This window comes from Rhinopithecus bieti, unplaced genomic scaffold, assembly GCF_001698545.2.
Source record: "Rhinopithecus bieti isolate Rb0 unplaced genomic scaffold, ASM169854v2 scaffold_7673, whole genome shotgun sequence".
Lineage (NCBI taxonomy): Eukaryota > Metazoa > Chordata > Mammalia > Primates > Cercopithecidae > Rhinopithecus > Rhinopithecus bieti.
Window position 1 is genome coordinate 4798531 of NW_016806375.1, and position 24795 is coordinate 4823325.

The following is a 24795-nucleotide window of genomic DNA, read 5'->3' on the forward strand; positions in this document are numbered from 1 at the left end:
GGCCTTTTTTTTTTTTTTTTTTTTTTGTAGCAACTGAGTCTCACTATGTTGCCCAGGCTGTTGCCCAGGCTGGTTTCAAACTCCTGGTCTCAACTTTCATTATTTTTTAAATGCTGCATTGTACTCTGAGGCTAGGCTTTACCACAGTTTATCCATTCCTTTGCAAAAGGAAATTGAGATTGTTTCAGTTTTTTGCTACTGGAAACAACACTGCAAAATGCAAGAACTAGCATTTCAAGGCTCAAATAGCTACATTTTCCTTGAAGAAAATGTTTATTAAATGAAAGAATGCTATTCAACCCAAATATGTCACCTGATGTATTTTCCCTCATGTGTGTTTGTGTCCTAAGTAACCACCAGAGGGCAAACCCCTCCAAATGTAGCTGTAAGATTCTTGCCCTCCTGCAGAACGTTGTCTATGTCCTAACTATTGCTTGTAGCCAGCGGAAAACCTCCCAGGTTCTGGTCGAAACAGTATTCCCTCTATAAAATCAATGACCATTCTTGGAACAAGGGAGGTAGGGTAGAAAGCAGCAGATAATGGGGCGCTGGGGAGCTTGGGTTCTCGTTATCGCTTTGCCCCTTGCTGTGTGACCTTGCACAGCCTCTTCTCATTAGGCCCCAGTTTCCTGGCCTGTTCAAGGAGAGTGTCGGGCACCTAGAGTTCCGGCCTTCCAGGGCTTTACCATTCTCTTTTCAGTGACCAAGTCCACTGAAAAGGAGGGGAAGGGCTTTGAGAGGTGATTGCTTAGCTTCCAGCCTCACAGGATTACGAATCTCAAGGACAGTGCTGGGAGCGTGGCAGGCCACCACCTTGAACCCAAGTTCTAGCTGATGGTTTCCCAGGGCAGAGATTCCACAAGAAGAGTATCCACGTGTCTCAGATAATGCTCATGTAGAACCCGCCCAAGGCCCCGTTGTGCCCTTGAGCCCAAGGTCCTGGATCTAGACTGTGAACTGTTGTATGCTCTCAAAGCACCCTGTTCCTTTCCGTCCCACAGCACTTACCATGGTTTGTAATTTTACGAGAATTTGTGAGATTGAGTCATGAATGTCTGCCTCTGGGCTTCTAGGCTCTGAGCTCTCCAGAAGCTGGGACTGGGTCTGCTTTGCTCATGCTTTGTCCCCAGTACCTTAGCACAGCGCCTGGCACTTTGTGGGCACTAGACAAATATATACTGTGAATGAATAGCTGCTGCAGGCTGGTTTCAATAGCAGAGATGTGGCTCAGCCTTCTCTTGTAATCCAAGGCATCCCAAAGAGGCCAATAACGGAGGGGTGGGAAACCAAGCGGGCAGGGCACACATGATCCAGGCAACATTATGAAACTGGAAAGTTCACTCCCTTCCCAGGGTCAACCTTGAGGTGGGGCAGGTGGTGTGGAGTGTTTGAAATAGAAGACCTTGGGAATAAACACTCATGGAATCTTTGAATTGAAGAATTCATTCATTCATTTATTTTTATTTTTTTATTTTTATTTTTTTTTTTGAGACGGAGTCTCGCTCTGTCACCCAGGCTGGAGTGCTGTGGCCGGATCTCAGCTCACTGCAAGCTCCGCCTCCCGGGTTCACGCCTTTCTCCTGTCTCAGCCTCCCGGGTAGCTGGGACTACAGGCGCCGCCACGTCGCCCGGCTAGTTTTTTGTAGTTTTAGTAGAGACGGGGTTTCACCGTGTTAGCCAGGATGGTCTCGATCTCCTGACCTCGTGATCCGCCCGTCTCGGCCTCCCAAAGTGCTGGGATTACAGGCTTGAGCCACCGTGCCCGGCTCATTCATTTATTTTCATTCAGCTGATAGTTATTATCTACTTTATCAAGCAATGGAAACATAAAGAAGACAGGCATTAACCAAAATCACATAAATAAAAATATAATTACCAATTAAGATCTGTACAATCATGGAAAAAAACAGAATTTTAGGAGAGACGATGGGAAGGAATGCGTAAAGGACCACTGAGAGGCTGAGCGCAGTGGCTCATGCCTGTAATCCTAACACTTTGGGAGGATGAGGCAGGCGGGTCCCTTGAGCTCAGGAGTTCGAGACCAGCCTGGGCAACATGGCAAAGCCCCATCTCTACCAATAAATAAATAAACAAAAATTAAATAAATAAAAAAGGACAGTGGAGGGCTGGGCACAGTGGCTCATACCTATAATCGCAGCACTTTGAGAGGCCAAGGCGGGCAGATTATTTGAGCCCCTGAGGTCAAGACCATCCTGGGCAACATGGCAAAACTTCATCTCTACAAAAAATACAAAAATTAGTTGGGTGTGGTGGCACATGCCTATAGTCCCAGCTCCTCAGGAGGCTGAGGTAGGAGGATCGTTTGAGCCCAGGAGATGGAGGTTGATCATGCCACTGCTCTCCAGATTGGGCAACAGAATGAGACTCTATCTCATAAAAAATGAAACAGAATAAAATAAAAATAAAAGACATAGGAGGATGAATTAGGAAGGAATTTCTGAGAAGGGCTGTTTAAGGCGAAATGTGCAGTAAGAGCTAGTGAGGCAAGCACTTCCAGGCTTGGAAGAACTTTCATTCTATGCAGAGGGAATAACTTGTGCAAATGGAACCTTTCGGTAGAATTTTGAGTGAGTTATAGAACCCTGGAATTCCAGAAAGAGGATCTCAGAGTCATAGAATCTTGAAACAGGCTCTTCAACCAGGAAATGGACCCTTAGATGGTTAGAGACTCAGAATCATCATGTCTGAACACAAAAAGAATCTTAAGACATAATTCATTCTCATTCCCCTCTCTGTACATATAGAAACAAAACTCAACAGCAAGGTAATAGAACACAGTTAGAACTAGCTCTCACCTCTTATGATGAATAGGCCAGGACTTCATCCATTAAATTCATAGTAATAGTAACACTTACATTTATTCTCATTATTATGTGCTAGTTGCTGCTACATGATTTGTTGTCATATCAGTGCATTCCATAACAATCTTACAAGGTGGATACTTTTATAGTACTCATTATTATAACTGAGCTAACAGAAACTCGGACAAAAAAAATAAATGGTTCACAGTCACTGAGCTAGGACCTCGTGGAATCAGAAGCCCAGGGCTTTTTCGTTCATTTTCTTTTAAATGTAAAGGCTGTACTGTAAAGCATTGTACTACCCTGCTTTTTCTAACTACAGCTGTTTTCAGGCCTATCCTTCTCCCAGGGGCTCCTGCCATCCTACAACTTGGCCTCCCGTTGCTGAGACCTCATAGTAGAAAATAATCTGTTTCATGCCAAGTGGTAGGAATCTCCTTATTTTCTCTTATAAAAACAAACAATCCTTAACCCTTATGGAGGAATTCCAGACACCGAGAGAGGTCTTAAGGGGACTTTTTGTGGAGGAAGCGGGTGTTCCAGGTCGTCATTGGAGCAGTATCCCCTGGGGCCCCTTCCTCTAGTGAGCTTAAAGTGAGACCCATCTCTGGGAACATACACCCTCTTCTGAAGCCAGGCCGAGCTGGAACTTGCCAGCAGGTGGCAATATTTGACCACTTCCAGCTTCCTCAGTGGGCAACTGGGAGATCTTGAACTTTCTTCTCCTATAATCAGAGAAACTATAGCCCTGACAAGGGAAGTGAGAAAATCTGGAATCTCAGTCCATTGTTCCAGCCCAAATCACAGCATCATGCCATCTCCCTTACAGACACCTGTAGATGGGCCACTCTACAGACGAAGGGGCCTGGGAAGTGCCAAAAAGATGATGTCATCTTTACGTGTTTCCAATCCACATATGCTTCCTTCCAGGGTTTGTTTCCACCTGGAAGCAAGGCTGCGTGACCCCGGCTTTCTTGCAATTCCACAGCTCCTGGATGTGTAGGCTGTTTCCCTTTTGCACTTCAAAAATATAGTGTTGCTGCCAGTGGGGGAAGGTAAACTAGTACAACCACTACGGAAAACAGTATGGAGATTCCTTAAAGAACTGAAAATAGAACTACCATTTGATCCAGCAATCCCACTACGGGTATCTACTTAGAGGAAAACAAGTCATTATATGTAAAAGACACTTGCACATACATTTATAGTAGCACAATTTACGATTGCAAAAATATGGAACCAGCCTAAATGTTCATCGACCAATGAGTAAATAAAGAAAATATGGGCTGGGAACAGTGGCTCACGCCTGTAATCCCAGCACTTTGGGAGGCCGAGGTGGGTGGAACACCTGAGGTCAGGAGTTCGAGAACAGACTGGCCAACAAGGTGAAACCCCGCCTCTACTAAAAAAAAAATACAAAAATTAGCTGGGAGTGGTGGCAGGTGCCTGTAATCCCAGCTACTCAGGAGGCTGAGGCAGGAGAATCGCTTGAACCTGGGAGGCAGAGGTTGCTGTGAGCCAAGATTGCACCACTGCACTCCAGCCTGGGTGACAGAGCAAGACTCCATCTCAAAAAACAAACAAAAAAAGAACATGTAGTATATATACACCATGGAATACTACTCAGCCATAAAAAAGGAACAAAATAATGGCATTCATAACAACCTGCATTGGAGTTGGAGGCAATTATTCTAAGTGAAGCAACTCAGGAATGGAAAACCAAATATCATGTGTTCTCACTTATAAGTGGGAGATAAGCTATAAGGACACAAATACATAAGAATGATATATATAATGGACTTTGGGGACTCTGGGGTGATGGGGGAGATGTAAAAGACTACACATGGCCGGGCGCAGTGGCTCAAGCCTGTAATCTCAGCACTTTGGGAGGCCGAGATGGGCGGATCACGAGGTCAGGAGATCGAGACCATCCTGGTAACACAGTGAAACGCCGTCTCTACTAAAAAAATACAAAAAACTAGCCGGGCGAGGTGGCAGGCGCCTGTAGTCCCAGCTACTTGGGAGGCTGAGGCAGGAGAATGGCGTAAACCCGGCAGGCGGAGCTTGCAGTGAGCTGAGATCTGGCCACTGCACTCCAGCCTGGGCGACAGAGCGAGACTCCGTCTCAACAACAACAAAGAAAAGACTACACATTAGGTACAGTGTACACTGCTTGGGTGACAGGTGCACTAAAGTCTCAGAAATTACCACTAAAGAACTTATCCATGTAACAAAAAACTACCTGTTCCCCAAAAACTATTGAAATAAAAAACCATTTTAAAAATACAGTGTTGGATAGTGAAACCTCATCTCTACAAAAATAATGAAAAAAACTAGCTGAGTGTGGTGGTGCACACCTGTAGTTTCAGCTACTCCGTAGGCTGAAGCAGCAGGATAGCTTGAGCCCAGCATGTTGAGGCTGAAGTGAGCCGAGATCATGCTACTGCTCCAGTCTGGGGGACACAACAAGACCCTGTTTAGAAAAAAAAAAAAAGTTAGGCATGGTGGCTCACATTATACCAATGCTGGTGTAATCCCAGTATTTTGGGAGGCTGAGACAGGAGGACGGCTTGAGCACAGGAGACCAGCCTAGGCAAGACAGTGACACACCATCTCTACAAAAAATATAAAAATTAGCCTGGCATGGTGGCACACACCTGTAGTCTCAGCTACTTGGGAGGCTGAGGTGAGGGGATCACCTGAGCCTGGGGAGGTAGGTCAAGGCTGCAGTTGAGCCATGATCACACCACTGCAGTCCAGCCTGAGTGACAGAGTGAGACCCCGTCTCCAAAAACAACAATAAAACAGTGTTGGGCCTACAGCTTCCTCTGTATTTTAGGTTATTCTCTTAGGATTGATTCTGGTAAGTGATGATTAGCTCAAAGAGAATGAGCATTATATTAGTATTTAGTCCTAATTGCTGCTGCAGCTCAGGAATTAAGGCCCTGGGCTCTGCAGTCAGGGGAATCTGGCTTTCAATCCTGCCTCAGTCACGTGGGCTGAATTTGGGCAAAGTCCAAAAATTTCAGTTACTTTTATTGCAAATTAAGAATAGCCCTAACTTTGCACACTACAGCCCATTCTGTCTCCAAACATTGCTGCAGGAATTCTCCCTTCTCTCTCCTCCATCGATTTTTTTTTTAAATTTCTATCAGATAATTCCCACTAGCATAGTAATATGCTGTTATGTCTTCAGTCTTTAAAAAAATCAAACAAAAGCCCTTCTCTTGACACCAATTCCCTTGCCAGACACTGCCTCATTCCCTTGCTGGCCTTCGCAGCAAAACTCCTGGAATAAGTAGTTTACACTTATTATCTTACACCAGTTCCTATCAGGCCTTTTCCCCCAACATTCTGTAATTCACAGCAAGAGATATGTTGGCTTTCACATTGCTAAACCCAATGATAGATTTGTGGACCTTGTCCTACTTTACCTAAAAGCAGCATTTGACACAATTGATCACTCCTTTATTTTTCACTTTGCTACCACATTCTCCTGGGATAGTTTCCTTCCATCTTACTATAGTCACCTTCCCAGTCACCTTTGCTGAATTCTTTTCTTCTCCCCAACTCTTTTTTTTAACACTTATTTTATTTTATTTTTTTTGAGAGTCTCACTCTGTCCCTCAGGCTGGAGTGCAATGGTGCCATCTCGGCTCACTGCAATCTTCACCTCCTGGGAGTGATTCTCCTGCCTCAGCCTCCCAAATAGCTGGGATTACAGCATGCACCACCACACCCAGCTAATTTTTTGTATTTTTAGTAGAGATGGGGTTTAGCTATGTTGGTCAGGCTGGTCTTGAACTCCTGGCCTCAAGTGATCCACCCACCTCAGCCTCCCAAAGCGCTGGAATTTCAGGCATGAGTCACCAGGCCCAGCCTCTCCCCAACTGGTAACATAAGAGTGTCTCAGACTTGGTCTTTGGTGTCATAGGTGATCAGCAACCATTTGGGGCTGGTGGTACAGGCAGGTACCAAGGCAGTTGTAGGTAAAGAAAGGCAGATTTATTAGAAAAAGTATGAAAATACGTTGCTGCCAGGCATGGTGGCTTACGCCTATAATCCCACCACTTTGGGAGGCCGAGGCGGATCACGAGGTCAGGAGTTTGAGACCAGCCTGACCAACATGGTGAAACCCCATCTCTACTAAAAATACAAAAATTAGCTAGGTATGGTGGCACGCACCTGTAATCTCATCTACTCAGGAGGCTAAGGCAGAAGAATCGCTTGAATCCGGGAGGCGGAGGTTGTGGTGAGCTGAGATGGCGCCACTGCACTACAGCCTGGGTAACAGAGTGAGACTTCATCTTAAAATAAATAAATAAAGAAAGAAAAGAAAATACGTTGCAAGTGTGCAATGGGCAAGTTAGCAAAACAGAAGCTAACCGCAAGAAAACAAAGTCTGGCTAACGATTTTATAGGATGGTGCTTGTGTTGTGTGCTGGAGGGCTTTGTGCAGTACCGATAACATCAAGGGTGCAGGGAACTTGCGTGCATTTTTCTATCAGCCGAGGGTCTGGTGATAGCTGGGCGCAGATAAGATTGTGAGTTATTCGCACAGGACGGCTATGCATCCTGGTCCACGAAGAAAGGCAGACTTACAGTGTATCTGCTTTCTCTTTTTGCTTTCCCTTGGTCCCACCAGCCTGATTGCTTTTCCCAAATTAGGACTCCATATTTAGTTCTCTTCTCCCTTAAGGATCTTATCTCTTGAACTCCAGACTTGACTAGCCAGCTGCCTACTTGACATCTCCTGTCAGGTGTCTAATAGAAATGTTCAACAAACTGGTCAAAAACTGAACTCCTGATCTTTTCCCCACTCCTAACTCCCAAAATTGCTTTCCCTGCAGCCTTGCTCATTTCAGTTGATGTCAACTCCATCCTTCCAGTGGCTCAGGCCAGGATCCCTGAAGCCATTCTTGACTCTTTCTCCCCTCCCAACTGATCCTTCAGAAATCATGTTCAACCTTCAAATACATCCCATCTCCAACCACTTCCCCCACCTGCATTTATACCAGGCTGGCTGAGCCACCCATCATCTCTTGCCTGGATTACTGCAAAATCTCCTAACAGATCCCTTCTTCTACTCTTCCCCCTAACAGTATTCGGTATTCTCAACACAGGAGACTTCAGTGACCCTTTAAAAAATACGTCTTGGCCAGCGCGGTGGCTCACACCTGTAATCCCAGCACTTTGGGAGACCAAGGTGGGTGGATCACCTGAGGTCAGGAGTTCAAGACCAACTTGGCCAATATGGTGAAACTCTGTCTCTACTAAAAAAAAAAATACAAAAATTAACCGGGCATGGTGGCTGGTGCCTGTAATCCCAGCTATTTGGGAGGCTGAGACAGAAAGAATTGCTTGAACCCATGAGGCGAAGGTTGCAGTGAGCCGACGTGGCACCATTGCACTCCAGCCTGGGCAACAGAACGAGACTCTGTCTCAAACAAACAAAAAAACACCAAAGTCTTATCCAGAATATATAAAGAACTCATATAACTTAACAACAAAAAAGACAAACAACCCCATTTAAAAATGAGCAAAAGGCATGAATAGATATTTTTCCAAAGAAGATGTATAAATAGCGACCAATAAGCACACAAAAAAGATGATGCACATCATTAGTCAGAAGGGAAATGAAAATCAAAAACACAATTATAGGTGCCATTTCATAATGACTAGAGCACAAGTTTTTTGTATTTTAGTTTTTTTGAGACACAGTCTCACTCTGTCACCCAGGCTGGAGTGTAGTGGTGTGATCATCGCTCACTGCAACCTCTATCTCCCAGCTTCAAGGGATCCTCCCACCTCAGCCTCTCCAGTAGCTGGGATTGCAGGCATGCGCCACTACACCTGGCTAATTTTTTGTAGAGATGAGGTTTCGCTATTTTGTCCAAGCTGGTCTCAAACTCCTGGGCTCAAGCAATTCACCCACCTCGGCCCTCCCAAAGTACTGGCATTACAGGCATGAGCCACGGTGCCTGGCTGGATACAAATTTTTAAAAAATAAAATACAAGTGTTGGCAAGGACATGGAGAAATTAAAAGCCTCATACATGACACAGCTGATGGGAATATAAAATGTTGCAGCCACTCTGAAAAAAATGTTTGGCAGTTCCTCAAAAAGTTAAATGTAGAATTACTCTATGACCCGGCAATTTCATTCCTAGGTAAATACACAAAGACAACTGAAAACAGGTACTCAAATAAGTATTTGTATACAAATGTTCATTAGCAGCACTATTCACAATCAGCAAAAGGGGGAAACAATGCACTATCCATCAACGGATGGATAAACAAACTACTGTGTACTTATACAATGGAAAAATATTCAGCCATTAAAAGGAATGGAGTGCTGGGCCGGGCGTCTGTAATCCCAACACTTTGGGAGGCAAAGGCGGGTGGATCACCTGAGGTCAGTTGAGACCAGCCTAACTAACATGGTGAAACCCCATCTTTATTAAATACAAAAATAAACTAGCTACGCGTGGTGGCGCATGCCTGTAATCGCAGCTACTCCGGAGGCTGAGGCAGGAGAATTCCTTGAATCCGATAGGCGCAGGCTGTAGTGAGCCGAGATCACGCCATTGCACCCCAGCCTTGGCAACGAGAGCGAAACTCCAACTGAAAAAAAAAAAAGTAATGGAGTGCTGATACATGCTACAGCCTGGATGAACTTCAAAAACATGCCACATGAGGCCAGACGCGCCTGTAATCCAGCACTTTGGGAGGCTGAGGCAGGTGGATCACCTGAGGTCGGGAGTTCAAGACTAGCCTGACCAATATGGAGAAATCCTGTCTCTACTAAAAATATAAAATTAGCCGGGTGCGGTGGCGCATGCCTGTAATCCCACCTACTCGGGAGGCTGAGGCAGGAGAATCGCTTGAACCCAGGAGGCAGAGGTTGTGGTGAGCCAAGATCATGCCACTGCACTCCAGTCTGGGCCACAAGAGTGAAATTCTGTCTCAAAACAACAACAAAAACAAACAAAAAACAAAACAAATTAAAAAAGGCCACATGAAAGAAGTCAGACAAGAAAGGTTGCGTATCACGTGATTCCATTTATATGAAATATCCAGAACAGGCACATCCATAGCAGAAAGCAAACTGGTGGCTGCCAGAGACTAGGGGTAAGGGGAAGTCACGAGTGGCTGCTTAATGGGTATAGGGTCTTCTTTTTCCGTGATGAGAATGTTTTGGAACTAGATAGAGGTGGTGGATGCACAACATCGTGTCTGTACAAAATGCCACTGAATTGCTGACTTTAAAATGGTTAATTTTATGTTATGTGGATTTCACCTACCCAAAAATAACGGGTAGGTGGATTTCATCTGCCCAAAAATAATGTCCTTCCTTTGCTAACCTGCAATGGCTCCCCAGTTGACTCAAAGTAAGAGTGCCTTCAAGGGCCCCGGAGGTCCCACCTGATTGGGTCCCTCTCATCTCTCCTCTCCCTCCCACTCACTCCATTCCAGCCACACTGGCCCCCCTGCTGATCCTCGGAGGCGCCAGGTCGCTCCCTGCTAGGAGCATTTGCTCCAGCAGTTTCCTCTGCCTGGAACACTCTTTCCACAGGTATCTGTCCAATTCTTCTAACTTCCTCATCTCCTTACCAATACCCTGGGGACAATAATTCTGTTTCCTCTGTATTGTTTATCAATTTTTCCTGTTCTAGTGCTGGATTACAACTGCTGGTCTCCCTGCCTACCTTACCCTGCTTCCCAGAGCACGAAAGAGCGTGCCTCCGCAACTCACTATTTGTGTGACCTTGGTCCAGGAACTGGACTGGGCTCTCCTCCTGAAAGTGGGTAAATAATGTCATCGACCTGATGAAGCTGTTGAGGCATGGAATCTGATCTGGCAGATAAAGTGCCCCTGGTAAACCTCAATTTTCTGTTTCCCAACAAAGCTTTGGCGAGTTGTAAGGATTTGCGGGAAAGTGTCCAGAACCGGGAGTCAGGAGCCCTGACTTCTTAGCCCTGAAGGGCCGCGTGACCTTGGCCAAAGCCCCTACTCCTTCTCGGTCTCCGGTCCGGGGGCTGGGAACTGAGAAGGTTCTCCCGGCGAGCCCCTCTGGCTAGTGACATTCTAAGATTCCAAAAGCAAAGGAGCTGGAGGGGTGGAGTGGAGGAAGGAGGCGGGCGCTCTGGATTGGCCTCTGCGCGCCACGTGTCCGGCTCGGAGCCCACGGCTGTCCTCCCGGCCCGCCCCGCGCTGCGGCTGCTGCTGGGCTAACGGGCTCCCATCCAGCGAGTGCTGCGTCCTCGAGTCCCTGCGCCCGTGCGTCCGTCCGCGACCCGAGGCCTCCGCTGCGCGGTGAGTGGGCTGAGGCTGTAGAGGGGAGTCGCTCTGGGAACCCCTTCCCGGGGGCTGCAAGGACACAAGCAATAAGCGCCCAGTCATCGGCTGATCCGTGCCCAGCGCCTGGAGCGGGGACGGGAGGGCGCTGTAACCTGAGAGTGTCGCGGACTGGGTGTGTCTGGGGGGCGCAGCGGAGCAAATCTGGGGCCGGGGCGGAGAGGCTTGGGCGGAGGGCGCCCTGGCTGGGGGAGGGGAGGGGAAGGGAGGGAGTCCTGGCGCTGCAGAGGGTCTGGTTGAGGGGTGGGGGCGCTGGGGCTAAGCCGGGGGCTGGTCCTGGCGGCCTTAACTTGGGGGGGCTCAAGAGACTTTGAATGTCCGGGGTTGGGTCAGCTGGACGCCAGTCAAAGGACCTGCAGAGAAGGGTGTGGCTGAGGCCCAAGGCTGAGAGCTGGAGCGTTGGACCCTCCAGCTGCTTGTAAAATGGCTTGTGTGTGGTGTTGGGGGAGGGCTGTCTGCGTGCAGACACCCTCAAGTCCTCATGGACCCCATCCCCTTTGGGCCACTGCTCGTCTATGAATGCAAACTCCCAACGGGGCTCCGAGGATTCCTATGGTGAGGCAGGGGCACTACCCTTCTTTCTGCTTCCCCTAAGAGATCTAGGCCTTCCCAGAGTTTGGGGGCTTCAGATGATTCCCCATATACCAGCATGGGAGCGAAATACCCTGAATCAGAATCCCAGCCCCTCTTGCAGTGTGACCTTGGGCGGTGGCTTTCCCTCTCTGAGCCTGGATTTCCTTCTCCAAGTCCATAGTTGAGAAACCCAGTCTCTTTCAAAGGAAACAATGGCTTTGCAAATTGATTTGTTTGTCAGCTGTATGGAATGATTGCAGGTTTGGGAGTCTTGATTATAGGTTTGGGAAGCCTGGCACAACCCTTGTAGGCCCTACAAGGGGAAGGGGCAGGAGGTCCTTTGGGACAATTAATCTGGCCATGGCTTCCTGCCTCCTCCTCCTTTTCCCTAGATTCTAGTGGGTCTTCTCTGACAATTCCAAATTTGGACATATGGCTCCCGGGTTTGTGAAAGGACTCTGGTTTCCCCCCAAGACTCCGCTCTTTTCCCTCCATTATTCCTTCCCCTTGCCCAAAACGTGCTTGGAATTGCTCCCACTGACAGGATATCCTGACCTGCTTAACCCTTCATAGTGAAGCGAACAACCGCCCCAGTTTCAGCCCCTGTGGACCCTGACCTTCTAGCAGCAGGCCCTGAGCCATGCAGAGGGCACTGGCCTGGGGTCAGAGGAAAGCTGGGTTACAGTCCATGTGTGCTGGGGCTTCTTGAGCAAGCCCTTTCTCTAAGCCTTTGTGCCCCATCTGGAGCAAAGTCTGCTGAACTGCCTGCCACTTCCAGTGCAGACATTCTAGGGTTCAACTGTTCTAAGATTTAGGATTCTGGGAGTTGGGTGGAGCTGGGGAGGGCAGGAGGCAGAGGCTTTCATCCCCCTCTGCAGCTGTGACAATCATTCATCCATCCTTCTTTGCCTTATCTACCCTTTGTTCCTAAGGCGGCTGAGATACAGAAAATATTTGCAGTTTCTGGATAAGGGCCACAGCTGTTGCTGGGGCAAAATGTAGACGTGAGTGTGCAGAGGAGGGGCAGGGAAGCCCAAGGCCTGGCCTCTTGAGACTGACTCCTGGGATGAGGCGGGGAAGACTGCAGTGCTGGGTAGCTGCCAGTGACTGGCACATCTGCATTGCAGCACCCAGAGGGAGCCCTGGGCCGCCAGGATCCAGCCTCAGACCCAGCCCCTGCCCTGCCACTAACCAGCTAGGCACCCTGGGCACACCTACTACCCCTCTGGGGCTTAGCCCTTTCCTCTCAACAGGGATAGGACATATACGCGGGACACCCCCACTGGTATTATTAAAATGGGTTGGGTCTGAATGGTTCTTGCTCTACCATTCTAGGATTTTCTGGGGAGGCCCAGTGGAGTCACCAGCCTCACCCCACCCAGCCCCTCCGACATACTTCCTGGGTGGCGACAAAGCACAGGATGTGGTCTCTACCATGATTCCTGAGCTTGCATGTACCCCTTCTCCTGCCAGTAGAGGAGAGGAAGTCGGAGGGGTGTCTTTATGCCTATAAACTTGCCTTGGAATCCAGCCTCATTCCCTTTCCTCCTGGAGTTGAGAAGCCCCCACAGAGACTGGCTATGGAGGAGTGACTGTCCATAGGTTCCTTGGACGTCCCGCCTATCTGCAAAATGAGAATGAGATTGATACCTTCATGAGGCTGTAAGATGGCAGATATGAAAGTGCTGTGTTATCTCAAAAGTGTGTGGTGCTTGAGAAGGCAGGTGACCTGATTGAGTTCCTCTTCTGAAAAACCCATGTCCTGGAGGTCCTTAAATAATAGCAATAAAATGGTAACCACTGGGGAACATCACACACTGGGGTCTGTCGTGGGTTGGGGGGAGCGGGGAGGGATAGCTTTAGGAGATATACCTAATGTAAATGATAAGTTAATGGGTACAGCACACCAACATGGCGCATGTATACATATGTAACAATCCTGCACGTTGTGCACATGTACCCTAGACCTTAAAGTATAATAAAAAAAAGAAAAATATATAAACAGAGATGAATGGGATATAAAGGTGCAATTTTCTTGAACTGTATTAAATACCTGATAATTAACAACAACAAAAAAATGGTAACCACTATTATCTCTCAAACCCTTAAACTTGCCAGGCCCCGGCTGAAGCCTTGATATGTTAGATGCTGTTATTAATGCCCATTTTGCAGACGTGGAAACTCCAGCCCTTAAAAGTTTAAGGAAGAAATAATAATGACAAATGCTTATAAAATATAGTGCTTCCTGTGTGCCAGGTCCTCTTCTAAGCTCTAGACTTGTCTTAATTTTTTTTATCCTCATCATAACTCCTATGAGGGAGGTGCTATTTTTATCCCATCACTTTTTTTTTTTTTAAGTATGAAACAGGCACAGAGAGGCTCAATACTTGCACAACACTACACAGCTACTAAATATCGCCCTCAGGCTTCAGTCTCAGGCAGTCTGGCTCCAGCCTCTACACTGTGAGACACTACTTTGCTGCCTGTCACTTCTGCCTCTCACAAAAGTGACCTGAGCTGGAGTTCAAACCTAGGCTAGACTAGTTCCAATCCTGAAGCAGACAGATGATCTCCTAAGGCCTTGTCCAGCCCTAGGATCAATGGTTCTGGGTCAGGAGAGGAAAAGACATTGCTCTCTAAGAAAGCCGAGTACATCAAGCTGGGGGATGTTCCCACGCACAGAGCCGGGGGATGGCATTTACCCCAGCTTCATCAGAATCAAGGCTCCTGGAGGGTTATGGAGCACGTCTTGGGTGTCTTCCTGCAGACTGGAGGAGAAGCCAGCAAGAAGGGGGAAAGAGGGAAGGATCTAGATTTTATAGGCCAGGGGCCTTCTAAGTGGAATGGATATACCCCAGGAGTCACTGAAGATGATCTTTTGGGGGTACAGGAAGACACTATTGGCCTCCTTATTAAATGTACTTTCAATGTCATATTTTAAAAGTATATTTCTGTTTATCATGGTAAATACTCAATTTTTCCTTGGTTATGGGTTGGGTATAGGATCTATATGTATATACTGCAAACTGCTGTGTAACATCACCACGTCACCAGCTTTGTGGGGCCAGGAGCCTTGTCTGTCTCATTTTCTGTTCAACCCCCAACTCCTACCAGTGGGCCTAGTCTGCAGGAGGTGCTCAAATAAATATTTATGGAAAAACATGCCCCTGCTTAATGATTGATTTTCTTCTGATGTTGGGTAAGTGACTTAACCTCTCTAGTTTATCTCCTGGCCAAAGGAAGAGGAGTAAAGCACAGTTTGAAAACCAATAGTAGATGGTTCCATTTGCTGAGGTCACTAAAGAAAGCATGAAAGTCATTTAGTGCATTTTACCCCCAACCATCCCTGGGAGCCACGCCCTGTGGGAGGGGGTGCAGGAAAGAGGCATATGCAGTAATCTTCTAAAAAGGGTAAAATTATGACTCATACATTTACAAAAATGATCATGTGCTGTTCTACTTATTAATCAATGACCGCACCAGGCAGATGTTATAACCAGCTCAAAAGACACCTTGTATTGAAAGCAATGTGCAATTAGAGACAAAACTGGTTTTTCTACCTGAGGGGGTGGGAAATCAATTGGACCTTTACCAGAGAGGGCAAGGAGTATATATTAGAATTACTTTGTGTTACCATCAATTATCTGCAATTTACTGATCTGTAAAATAGCTCAAAGACAATGAAAGTCTAGAGTCAGACAACCTGGAGGGTTTTCCTTTGAAGTACAGATTTTTTCCCATGATACGTTGGAGGCTAGCAGCCCTTATCTATTGGAGAAATGATAAATCCACAGTGGTTGACCAAAGCCCGTCAAATCAAAGTGGTTTCAGAGCACCCGAGGGAGGAATACCTTCCGGCTTGTTAGAAAAGGTAGCGTTTGAATCCAGCAGATAACAGTGGTTCTCAGGCTCCTTGGTTGCCATGAAAATCACCTAGGAAAGTTTTTAGAAATTACCAAAGCCCAGGCCTCACCCCAGCAGTTGAGTCAGAATCTCTAAGGTCTGACCTTAAATCTTTGGTAATTTTGAAAATTTCCCCAGGTTCTATTAGTGAAGCTAGAATTGAGAAGCATTGGTATAGATTCTGGAAAGCTGGATTAAAAATGTTGGTGGAAGGCGTTCCTGGTTTAGCAGGGGAGAGAGGGCGAAGAGGAAGGTGGTGATGGCAAAGAAGTCAGGAAGGAGAACCAAGGGCCTTGACTGCTGAGCTTAGAAGCCCAATATTAAGGGGCACCATTGGAGACTTGTGAGCAGAGGAGTACTGTGGCTCAGGCTGTAGCCCCTCAGGCACTCCCCTGAGGCAGAGGTCTGGGTAGGTTTTTTGTTTGTTTGTTTGTTTGTTTGCATGATTTTCCATACTATTTCTTTTTTCTTAAATCACCCTCCCACCACACCTGGTTTCACCCCCTTATGCTCAACATCTCCTTTCCCTCAAAAGTGCACTCTGTTCCTCCATAGCCCAAGCTACCTTTCAAGGACAGAAATGCTTTTTCTTAGCCTGGTGTTACTATTCTTCCTGGCATGCCCCGTCCCGATTCCATTGAATCCAAATTTTGACTGTGCACCTCTATCAGCCTGTACCCCTAATATTTTCTTTAACTTTATACATGTATAACAAATAAAAATGGAACATAAAAGGGCAAGATTAAAACATTTGGAAAGGTGATATTCTTGTCCTGCACCCCAGTGGATTGTCATACCCATTACCCCACTTTGGAGACTACCGCTGTAATAATGATGATTGTGACAATAGAAGTCACCGTTTATTAAACACTTAATCTGTACCTGGCCATGCTAAGTGTTTCACCTGCCTTATTTCACTGAATCTTCACAAAAACCTTAACAAGAGTGTCATTTCAGAGATGAAGAAACTGAGGCAGAGAAATTCCATAACTTGCCCAAGTTACTGAGCTTGGAATTTGCACGGTCAGGATTTGAACCTGGGCATTGACCACAAAGCCTGCATTGATTCTAATGCCACATTGCCTCCATTGTAAATGTTTGGGCTTATCATAATAAAAGCCACCATTTCTTGAGCCTTTACTGTGTGCCAGGCACTGTGCTAAGTGTTTTCCACCTGTTATTTCATTTATTTCTCAGTATCTGTAGGTATTTCTGTCTGCATTTTGCAGGCATGGAAATTGAGATTCAGTTTAAGTAACTTACTGAAATAAAAAACTGCTTTGCAACATCTGTGCCTCAAAGCCCATGCCTTCACATGACTTGGACAAAACCCTTCCCCTATCCACATCTCTGTGGTTGAGCCGTTCCTTCTAGAGTCAGCCTGGAGCTCTCAAAGGGGAAGGAACATGATTGATTGCAGGCAAAAGGATGAGGCAAGGGGTGGCCAGAGCAGCACAAAGCCACCCAGGCCATTCATTCTGCTCCTGTGTGGGTATCAGGAATGATCAGTCATGATAAGTCGTCACAATGAATCTCATCTAGATCTGAGAGAATCAGGGTTCCTGGGAGGAAAGAGGCACAGATCTGGAATGACCCTGTTTACTAGTCTTGAACAGCTCTTTCAACCAAGATGATGAACGTTGCATATTGGTGGGTGGAGATGGGGAGCAATCCTGTGTCCTGGGAGATACTCTGTGTCCTAGGACAATCCTGTGTCCTGGGAGATAATCCTGTGTCCTAGGACTGATACTCTGCTGTGAAAATCCTGGGTTGAAATCTCTAAAAGCCTCTAACGATAGATTCTACCAAAGAGGGGGTGATGTATTGTTCCCACTTTAGAGATAAGAAATTAAGGCTCAGAGAGGGATCTGGCTTGCCTGGAGTTACATGGGGGCAGACTGGGAACCAAAACCGGGGTCTTGTTCTTTGGACTCTTCCTGGTGTCCCATTGCAGCCAAGACCCACAGTTGTGTGGGGGCTTGTTATGATCAAGGGCTGCTAGGCAGAGATGTTGGCTGCTTCCTGGGCCCTGGCAAGTCACTTTCCCTTTCTGAGATGCCTTTACCCCATCTAGAGCATGAGGGACTTGGAGTCGTGGATTATTAAGGGCCTTTCTGGGATTCTGAAATGCTGGATGTAAAATACTCAGCCAATTTGAGCAGTAGGGTCTGGGTTGCTCTGGAAGGGATCAGAAGCCATCTTAAAGCCGGGGTAAATGGTGTGTTTATGATTAGCTCAGGAGCTTCCCAGAGCCCTCAGAGGAGGGGCTGTGGAATCAGCAGGGGGACTGGCCCTCAGAACTGCAGTCTGAACATCTAGTTCTGGAAGGAGCTTGCTTTTTACATATGAACCGTGCACTCACGCAAGGCACATAGAAACTGCTCTCAGAGCTGAGAATATCTTCCCAAAAAGTAGGAAGCACCTCCTTGGAGCCATCTCTCTTTGGAAAGGGGTGTTCCTCCAGATGGGCCTGGGCTGCAGCCAGCAGCTGAAATTTCCAGCAACAAGCCCAGAGGAAAGTGCTTCAAGGCTGGAGGTGCAGGTGACAGGCCTCAGCCCTACCTCTGCCTGTGTCAACCAACTTCCTGGGTATCATTCAGTCCCTGGTTCTCTGCTAGCGTTGGGCTTCCTTCACTGTCTCCCCCTACCATCCCCCAGGTCAGAGGAAACCCAGAGCTGGCCTCCAGCCTTATCCTGGGGTAGATGTGGGCCCCCCCTCCCACCAACACACACCGGAAAGGGGGTACAGTTTCCATTTCCTGGTGAGAGCTGCACAGTTGTACCAACGGGCCCCTGGTTGCCAGGGAAACTGCAAGGCTTCCTCGAGCTGAGCTGAGCTGAGCTGCATTTATTTGCAGGCAGATCCGTCCTCTGCCTTTCACTTCCAACCCCATCTGATGACTGTCCTCTACTGACTGCAGCTTGGGGGACTCATAATCAGCCAGTGGGGACACAGAGGCAACACAACAGAGCCCCTGTCCTCAACTTCCCACCAGCACAGTGAATATCACCATTTACTAAGAGTGGGTCTCGCGCCTGGGCCTCTTATGTGCTGCCTTTGACATAACGTAGGTCTTATCCTCCAACAACCCTACAAAGCAGGAAAGAGAAAGCTTCAGTTTTGTGCTTGAGATCGCCTTGAACTCAAAAATGAACAATAAGCCCATGGTCACATGGCTAAGGTTTTCCCTTAGTCTTGGGGGAACAGGGAATATGTGGAGAACTGGAAGGCATTGAGCTGAAATGTGTCCATGATTTCTAGTCTCCTAGTTCTGTTCCTTTTAGGTCTTACTGGGTAAATCTGATTGACTTTGTTATGTTTACCTTTTTTTCTTTTTCTTTTTTTGAGTCAGAGTCTCACTCTGTCGCCTAGCCTGGAGTGCAGTGGTGCCATCTCTGCTCACTGCAACCTCTGCCTCCCCAGCTCAAGCGACTGACTTGCCCCAGCCTCCTAACTAGCTTGACTACAGGCACACACCTTCACACCTGGCTAATTTTTGTATATTTTAATACAAACGGGGTTTCGCATGTTGGCCAGGCTGGTCTCGAACTTCTGGTCCCAGGTGGTCCTCCCTGCTTGGCCTCCCAAAGTGCTGGGATTACAGGCACGAGCCACTGCTCGTGGACTCTGTTATGTTTACTTTTAAAAAGCAATGCATAGACATTGTTAAAAGACATCAGGCCGGGCTTAGTGGCTCACACCTATAATCCCAGCACTTTGGGAGGCTGAGGTGGGCAGATCACAAGGTCAGGAGTTCGAGACCAGCCTGGCCAACATGGTGAAACCCGTCTCTACTAAAAATACAAAAATTAGCCAGTCATGGTGCCATGCGCCTGTAATCCCAGCTACTCAGGAGGCTGAGGCAAGAGAACTGCTTGAACCTGGGAGGTGGAGGTTACAGGGAGCTGAGATTGCGCCACTGCACTCCAGCCTGGGTGATAGAGCGAGACTCCATCTCAGAAAAAAAGAGATCAAATTGCCCAGAACTGCTTAAAGTGGAAAGTAGTGGTCCTTTGTTTCTCTTCTCCTTGTCTTAAGAAGATTGTTAAACTTTCCTCTGTTGCCCTCCTGAGTGCTCATTAGTCAGCTCCCCACCCCCTTCTTTTCTTCCCAAATCAGTTACATCTCTTTTTGCATTTACTTTTACATATCATATCTTTGTTCCTTCACTGTAGACCCTGTCTCCTGATACCTCCACCCCCATTCCTTATCCATTTTCCATGAGATATGTGTCCTATTTTCCTGTGTGTTCCAGTTTTTTTTTTTTTTTTTTTTTTTGAGACAAGGTCTTGCCCTGTTGCCCAGGCTGGAGTGCAGTGGTGCAATCTTGGCTCACTGCAGCCTCCACCTCCTGAGTTCAAGCAATTCTCCCGCCTCAGCCTCCCAAGTAGCTGGGACTATAGGAATGTGCCACCATGTCCAGCTATTTAAAAAAAAAAATTTTTTTTAATAGAGATCAGGTCTTAGTATGTTAACCTAGTCTGGTCTCGAACTCCTGGGCTCAAATTATTCTCCCACCTCAGCTTCCCAAAGTGCCAGGATTACAAGCATGAGCTACCATGACCAGCCTGAAAAATCCAGTCTTTATGGTGGCCGCAGGCACTGGTCCCAGACCCTACATCCTACCACACCATTCCCTGCTACCACATCAGCCACACTGAGCTCCTGGTGGTTCCTCACTTGCACTGCCCCCTGGTGTGCCCCCAGTTGCATTCGTGAGATCCTCTGACCCCCTCCACCTGGGACTACACCCCTTGTCACTCTCCTCACCAACTCTTGTCTTTTCTCTGTAGTTCTTATCTCAGCCTGATGAGTGCATTTGTTATTCATTCCCATTACAGCATAAGCTCCAGAGAAACCGAGTTTAAAAAATCTCTCATAATTTCTGTATGCACAGTGCCCAGAGCAATGCCTGACTCGGAGTAGGTGCTAAATGAGTGCATATTGACTTGTTCAGGAATGACAGTCCTTCAGATACTGCAGCAGGTGGTTGAAAGCCCTTTGAGTCCTGTCTGCAGGCGGTCAAGCTCTGGGTTCTGAAGCCATCCTTGTTGACTTGAAAAGAGGGCATGCATGGTGCAGATAATATAGACTCTGGGATCTAGAAATTGTTGAATTCAGTTCTAAGCTGTGTGATCTTGGCTCATTTATTGTGATACTCCAGCCTCAGTTTCCTCTCTATAAAAAAGGAGAATCTGATGTGTGGAAGGATTTCTGTGAGTATTAACTGAGACGGTGGTGAGACAGGTACCCTGCCTAGTCTGGAGGAGTCAAGGGGTCAGTGGTGGGTCAGTGCCATGTCCGCCCTCCCTCGGGGTTCCACGTCCCTTTCCCATACTGCTGTGAATGTCTGGACACCATCTAGTCTGTCCATTGTCTTCTGAAAAAAATGCGATTGGCCCTGAGCTGGGTCATTGGGTCTGATTTAACCTGAAGAGCTGGGGGCAGCTGGAAAACAGCAGAGGGAGGAAATGTAAGGGAAAGAAAGGGGCTGATTAGATATGGGGGGAGTCTCATACGCTCTCTTTCTTTTCCACAGTGGATTCTGCTGCAGAACCGGAGACCATGGCCAAACCAGCACAGGTGAGGGGCCTGTCTTTCCTGAAGGTGGTACTCTGCTTTCTCTGGGCCTGGGATCCTCCTGGAGTCACTAGGCCTGCTGCAGAGACCCCTGGTACCTTCAGCCTGAAAGAAGGAGGAAAGGTTCTTAGGCTTTGCTTGTTCCTGTTACAAGTCACGGCTCTTCAGATGCAGGTCACCATAATGTAATATCACCCACAATATCCTAAGCAGAAAAGGATGTATATTGGCTTACCTGACAGAGAGGCCCAGGACTTCAGGTCTGGTTGAATCCAGGGGTTCAAATGATAGTGTCAAGATTCTGCCTATGTGAGCTGGGCTTCTTCTCGTGGCTTCATTCTTGGGTAGGTTCTTCCTTGCATTGACATGGTAGTCATCAGCAGCTCCAGGCTTCCACTCTGCTGTCTTGGCAGCCCAGGGAGTAAACAACGTAACTCACGCCCAGTGATTCCAGGGGAAGGCCCAGGCCTGGTTCTCATTGGCTGGGCCTGGGTAACCTGTTCTTTCTTGGAGCAAGGAAGTGGAGTTGGTCCCACCTGAACTGTTTGGCCTGAGGAAGGGAAATAGAAACTTGACAGGCAAAAAGGCAATAGAGGGGTTTCTCTCCTCTGGATATGCAAATGTTCTCTGTCACACCCATTTGGGATTGAATTTCCTTGGCTTGGGAGACTCTAACCTCAGTCTTTCATGTCTGACCACTCTGCCGGGCAATAGAATTGGAGGCACATGAGAACTTTTACTCCCATGTGGCTGAGACTGGGTTCTGGCCGTGGTTAGAGGTAGGACTCTGACCTCGACTCTACTCTGTTGAGGCTGGGCACGGTGTCTCTCACCTATAATCCCAGCACTTTGGGAAGCTGAAGTGGGCAGATCACTTGAGCTCAGGATTTCGACACCAGCCTGGACAATATAGCGGAACCCCATCTCTAGAAAAAATACAAAGGTGGCATGTACTTGTAGTCCTAGCTGCTTAGGAGGCTAAGGTGGAAAAATCACCTGAGCCCAGGAGATTGAGGCTGTGATGAGCTGAGATCATGCCACTGCACTCCAGCCTGGGTTACAGAGCAAGTCTCAAAAAACAAAAAACCCCACTCCACTTTGGGGTTTGCCTGAGGGTGCTGTCTGTTGGCTGGCCTTGGAGAAAGTGATGCAGTCAGTGTGATGATGGGATTGGCAGGGAGAAAAAGCTCAGGGATCTTGAAGAAAATCATGGGACTTGGCCCCGTTGTCCCTTACTCCAACCAACCCAGAACTGCTAGCCACAGAATGCACAGACAGAAGCTGTCTGTGAGGTCTCTGGGCCTCATGTTCCCCTTACGGAATGGTTGAACTCAGTAGTAACAAAACTCCATCCATCCTTGACATCATGAGTGCCCCCAGTGAACCTGGGCTTATAGGATATTCGCAGTTTCTGAAGAGCACAGGATGTTATAGGATCAGTACCTTCAGAGAAGTCCTAGCTGTGGCCTTCGTCTCAGCCACTGAGGAGTGCACTGTGTGTACAAATGGCCTGTCTGCCTAGAAGGAAAGACTGTTACTGATGATGGGCAAAAATTCAAGGTGGAACTTTCACTGTTCCCCATTTCCTATGTGGAGTCATACTAGAGCTACTTCCTGAAAGCCATTTGAATTGCAGGATTCTAGATGATCGAAGTGGACAGGACAGGCCCTGGGAGATCAGAGAGGCCAGGACCTAGGGTACAAATCTTTGGACCTTGGTCCGGTGCTCTTGGGGCATGCATTCTGCCTGGCTGATCTGTGGTTTCTTATTGCCATGGACCGGGGGCCAGCAGACCTCCTGCAAGCAAGTCCCAGGGTGGCAGGGCCTTAGGGAACCCTCCTCCATTGGGGTGAGTTGGCACCCTCCATGCACAGTGTTCTGGTGGGGCAGTAAAGGAGATCTGGGGCACATAGGAGGCCACCCCACCTAGGTTGAGGAGAGAGGGGAAGTTGCCTAGGGAGAGCTACTCAGGGGAAGAACAAGGGGGCTGAGAGTGGTCTAGGTAGGGACAACTGGGACAGGCTAGAGGGAGAGCAAATGCAGCGTGCTCAGGGGAGTAAAAGTAATTTGGTGTGCATGGGGTGCAGTGGTTTGGGGGAGAGGAGGGTTGCAGAAGACAATAACAGAGAAATGTGAGAAAAGCTTCCCTGCCGTTGAGCTGAAGTTGTTGCTTGCAGTTTTAGCTGGGTTTTAATTATTAGCTTGAATCTGGTGTCCTCCAAAACCCCAACACATGCACACGTGCATGCACACAGCAAACTGCTCCCTCTTCTCTGGCCTAGTCACACCCCCCAATTCCTTCCACTGTGGTTATTGTGCTGTTCTCCCTATCTCTCTTTTTGGAAGAGGAGAACTTGAGGCCCAAAGACATGAAAAAATAGGGTGGTGTCATGGAAGACCCAGGAGGCATGGCGCTATGGCCTCCATTTCACAGAGACGTTCTGGGTTTGAATGCAATAATGAACATAAAAACACCTTGAGGACAGGACAGGATAGGCAGGTGCTTGTGCCTGGGACTTCTGGGAGCTGTGGAGGTGAGGCCTGGGTCAGGACCGGCCAAGGCAGCTCTCAGCTGGAGTCCTGGCCATGTACCTGTCTCTCTGGGGACATCGCCTCTGCTCCCAAGAGGCCACCAAGACTCCTGCTCCAGCAGCAGCCTGGGTGGGGCCCAGCCCCGCAGAGCCCCAGGGCCCAGCTGCTCACCATCTGGCACTAGGACCTGCTGAATATTTCAGGGTGGAAAGTCCCTTCTCTGCTGTCCCCTGCCTTGATCATGGGTTCCTGCAGCCAGGAACCTGTCTGCCGGAGGTGCAACAGGCAGTTGGGGTGGGGTGGGTGAGAAGCCTGTGCAGCTGTGCAGGTGGCGCTTAGAGACGCGGAATTCACGAAGCTAGTGTGAGAATGACATGGTGGGAAGCCTGGGCCTGGATGATTTGAGGGGCTGTCTCTGTGTCTCCAGATGTGACCAGTGCTAAGCCCCCTACCTTTGCTTCTAGTGGCTATGATCCTGGGGGGTCCCAGGACAACTAATCTAGTAGGTCCTCACTTGGAAGATCTTACTAGTCCTGTGCAAAGAACTGTGCAGGAGCCCAAGCTTGCTGCTCAAGAAGCTTGTCTCTAAGTGAGCGTTTTGATCAAGGCTTGTATAGGTCATTAGGCACCCTTCCCTCAGCATGGCACTTCAGCTCCTTCCCCAGACACTGCTGTGACCACCCACATTGTATGAGGGGGAGAACAGTGGAGGGGAGGAGCGGCAATAGGAAAGGGGGTCTGCGTGCTGCCTCATCCCCCGCCCTTCCTCCTGGGGACACGCTTCCCTCTTCTCCGCATCCCTTCCCAGCAGCTTATAATCCCATGACCTTAGCGACTCTGGGCGTCTGGCTGTGAGCTCTGAAGAATCTGGACTCACACTCTCTCTTGGTGCTTGTCACCACCAGCACACCTCCACCCCAGCAGACAGGTTAAAATAGTTTCTAGATGCTACATATCAACCAGACAGGTATTGATTTGAACCATTTGAAATCTGCTGCTATTTGACTGTTTTAATCTACCTACAA

At 48.0% G+C, this 24795-nt stretch overlaps 1 protein-coding gene across 2 annotated transcripts in view; it reads left to right on the plus strand.

Moving 5' to 3' along the window:
- The first annotated feature begins 10941 nt into the window (after nucleotides 1-10941).
- The window catches only part of ANXA6 (annexin A6), a 58425-nt gene continuing 44571 nt past the window's right edge, over nucleotides 10942-24795 (plus strand). For both annotated transcript variants that reach the window (XM_017875743.1, XM_017875744.1), the window contains exons 1-2: nucleotides 10942-11138; nucleotides 21197-21240. In XM_017875743.1, the coding sequence (XP_017731232.1) occupies nucleotides 21223-21240 (18 nt within the window). In that variant the 5' untranslated portion in view covers nucleotides 10942-11138; nucleotides 21197-21222. The remainder of the gene's footprint in view (nucleotides 11139-21196; nucleotides 21241-24795) is intronic.